Below are 3278 nucleotides of genomic sequence, written 5' to 3' on the forward strand. Positions count from 1 at the left end.
GAAGGAAGGTTGGGCAATCCTACTTCCGTAGTGATACTGCCTCGGAAACCCAAGGAGGGGTCGCTATGAGTCGGGGCCGACTTGACGGCACATAACAACAACAACAACAACAATGCACCCAGTATTTAGGTATTGGTGATATATGGAGAAAATAGTGAAATACATTAACTTAAAATTTCTGGAAAATATTTGCATCATGAAGAAAAAACTCAAATCATCACTTGTAATTTTTTATGTTGTTTAAATTTAAACTATTATAGATTAAAAGGTAAGCTCCATAAGGAAGAATTTAATTTTTGTTCATTGTTTCATCTCCAGAGCCTAAAATAATGCTACCCGGTACACAAACTTTTGTTTAGTGTCTTAATAAATATGTGGTTAATTTTTTTTTCAATATTAATCTGATCTTTTTTTATTTGTCCAGACAAATAAATGTTCAGACTGTTAGTGGGTGGGATGGTGTCTTCCCTGAAATATAGGACAGTGTCCTAATCTCTGGAATCTGAGAATGTGAAATTACTTAGGGGAAAAAAAAGGGTGTTTTCATATATAATGAAGGTAAAGATCTTGTGATGAGATCATCCTGGGTTATCTGTGGGCACTAAATCCAATGAGAAGTGTCCTTATAAGAAAAGGAGAAAGTGATGTGAAGATGAAGGCAGATATTAGAGTGATGTGGCTATACACCAAGGAATTCCTGAGAGAGGCAAGGAACGGATTCTCTCCTAGAGTCTCTGGAGGGATCATGGCTTTGCTGACACTCTGGTTTCAGACTTCTATTTCTGTTGTTTAAGCTACCCAGTTTGTGGTCACTTTTTACAGCAGTCACAGGAAAGTAATACAGATGCCCAACATTGGAATTTGAAGAAACATACACTCTTTTTAATTTTCTTCCTTCCTTCTGCCACAACCATCCAGTGTAGCATTCTAGAATGGGAGAGGTCAGTTGTATCATCCCCATATGTCCAACTGATGTATAACAGACTGTTAAAATATTCCACAGAAGTGATTTCTGGAGCCACTGGGGCTACAAGGAAGAAAGAGGCACAAGTTAGTATAATGGACTAAAAATAATAAAAATACTTACCAATGGAGCTTAAATCTCATATACAGTTAATTTAGAAAATTGAAATTCACATCCACATGATCATCCTGGGCCCTTTAGGACCTCTCAGCAACATACTGAAAGTTAATGGTACAAGTGGGGACTTGTTACATGGGACCACATCTCAGACACAAGTCAGCCAGATCCCTCTGTATCTGGAGATATCAAGAACTACTATGCAAATTTCACTATTACAAGGTTTTTTAAATGTTCACTTGTTTGGGAATTCCTGTTGTATCAATTAATATTTATAGGCATTGGTAAAGTTAAGCAATGTTAGAAACCTTGGGGTCTTAGCAAACATCTCTCATTGAAGTTCAACGAAGAAATTTATGGGAATAAAGGACACTTTTTGTTCTACGTGATTCCAATTCCTTTCTCTGGTATTTTGATATTAGCCTTCTAATAGGTATAGTTAGGAGCTCTGGTGGCATAGTGCCTAAGGCATTTGACAGCTAACTAGAAGGCTGGCAGTTCAAGCCCACCAGCCATTCCTCAGAAGGAAGATTGGGCAATCTACTTCTGTAGTGATACTGCCTCAGAAACCTAAGGAGGGGTCGCCATGAGTCAAATCAACTCGATGGCAGTGAGTTTGTTTATTTTTGTTTTTGGAGGTTAAAATGTTAGAAGGATGGAGCCACTATTAGTAGGACAGAAGATGAATGTTATTTCCAACAATAAAAATTAACAATGCTTAGCAAAATGCTTTTCAGAATGTAGGTTCTTAATACATGTTGCTGAAACAAGTAGGAAGTAAATGGCTTTTTTTTTTTTTTAATCATGTCATGAAATTAAATTTAACATTGAGTTTATTAATTTTTTTCATGTTATTATACAACTGAACCAAAAATTTGCTAATTGGGGAGAATTAACCACAGGCTTTATAAAACGTGCTCTTAAAGGGTGTTATTTTCTAAAGTTACTGATAATTCTGAAAGTTTTAAGAAACAAATCAACAAAACTCAACTCACTGCCATTGATTCGGAACCGACCCACAGCTACCCCTTCTTGGGTTTCCAAGGCAGTATCACTACCAAAGTAGATTGCTTAAGGCACTTGACTGCTACCAGAAGGCTGGTGGTTCAAACCCACCAGCCACTCATCGGAAGGAAAAAACAAATACACAGTTGAATTTAAAGTACTATTTTCAACCACCTCATATGCATGCAAAAGCTGGACAGTTGAATAAGGAAGACCAAAGAAGAATTGATGCCTTTGTATTATGGTATTGATGAAGAATGTGGCATATAGCACGGACTGCCAGAAGAAAGAACAAATCTGTCTTGGAGGATGTGCAGCCAGAATGCTCCTTAGAAGTGATCATAATGAGACTTCATCTCACATTCTTTGGACAGCTTGTCAAGAGAGACCAGTCCTTGGAGAAGGACATCCTGCTTGGTAAAATAGAAGGTCAGCAAAAAAGAGGAAGATGCTCAAAGAGATGGATTGACAACAGTGGCTGCAACAACGGGCTCAAGCACAGCAATGATGTGAGGGTGGTGCGGGACGGGGCATATTTTGCTGTTGTATATGGAGTCACTGTGAGTTGGAACAGACTCGATGACACCTAACAACAAGTTGGCATGAAAAGAAGCAAGTGTTCCATTCTGATACACCACACACAATCAACTAAAATATTTGGAGGAAAATTTCTTTAAATTATAAAAAATATGTTCTTTAATATATTGCTAAAATTCATAACAAAGATTCATGGCAAACTGATTTAAAGGACAATTATTTACTGTAATACATAAGTAAAAAACACATTTCTGTTTTATGTAAAATAGGAATAGCATTTCTAGTGTCTGACAAAATCTTGAAATATAAACAATGCACCTAGCAAGTTAATAGAAATTCATTTCATGTTTCAGAATATTCTAATAAAGGAAAATAACCTTGGGTTCTTAATCGGTTTCATTTATCATATAAAATGTGTATGCATATACATATATATGTATGCATTTTTCTTCAAATGATATTTTCTCACCATATTTAAATTCTAGTGAGAACATTTTTAAAGATGCAAATGCACAGGGACTGTTGTTGTTGTTGTTAAGTGCCATCGACTTGTTTCCGACTCATAGCAACCCCATGCACAGCAGAACCAAACACTGCCCGATCCCGCGCCAGCCCCACAATCCCTGCTATACTTGAGCCCATCATCGCAGCCACC

At 37.0% G+C, this 3278-nt stretch overlaps 1 protein-coding gene across 1 annotated transcript in view; it reads right to left on the reverse strand.

Annotated features, from left to right (window-relative positions):
• PTPRO (protein tyrosine phosphatase receptor type O) overlaps nt 1-3278 on the reverse strand; it is a 159440-nt gene that overhangs the window by 87515 nt on the left and 68647 nt on the right. Inside the window, exon 11 of the mRNA XM_042781480.1 lies at nt 876-1027. Coding sequence (XP_042637414.1) covers nt 876-1027 — 152 coding nt within the window. The remainder of the gene's footprint in view (nt 1-875; nt 1028-3278) is intronic.

This window comes from Orycteropus afer, unplaced genomic scaffold, assembly GCF_000298275.1.
Source record: "Orycteropus afer afer isolate SDZICR_OR568_19922 unplaced genomic scaffold, OryAfe1.0 scaffold00126, whole genome shotgun sequence".
Lineage (NCBI taxonomy): Eukaryota > Metazoa > Chordata > Mammalia > Tubulidentata > Orycteropodidae > Orycteropus > Orycteropus afer.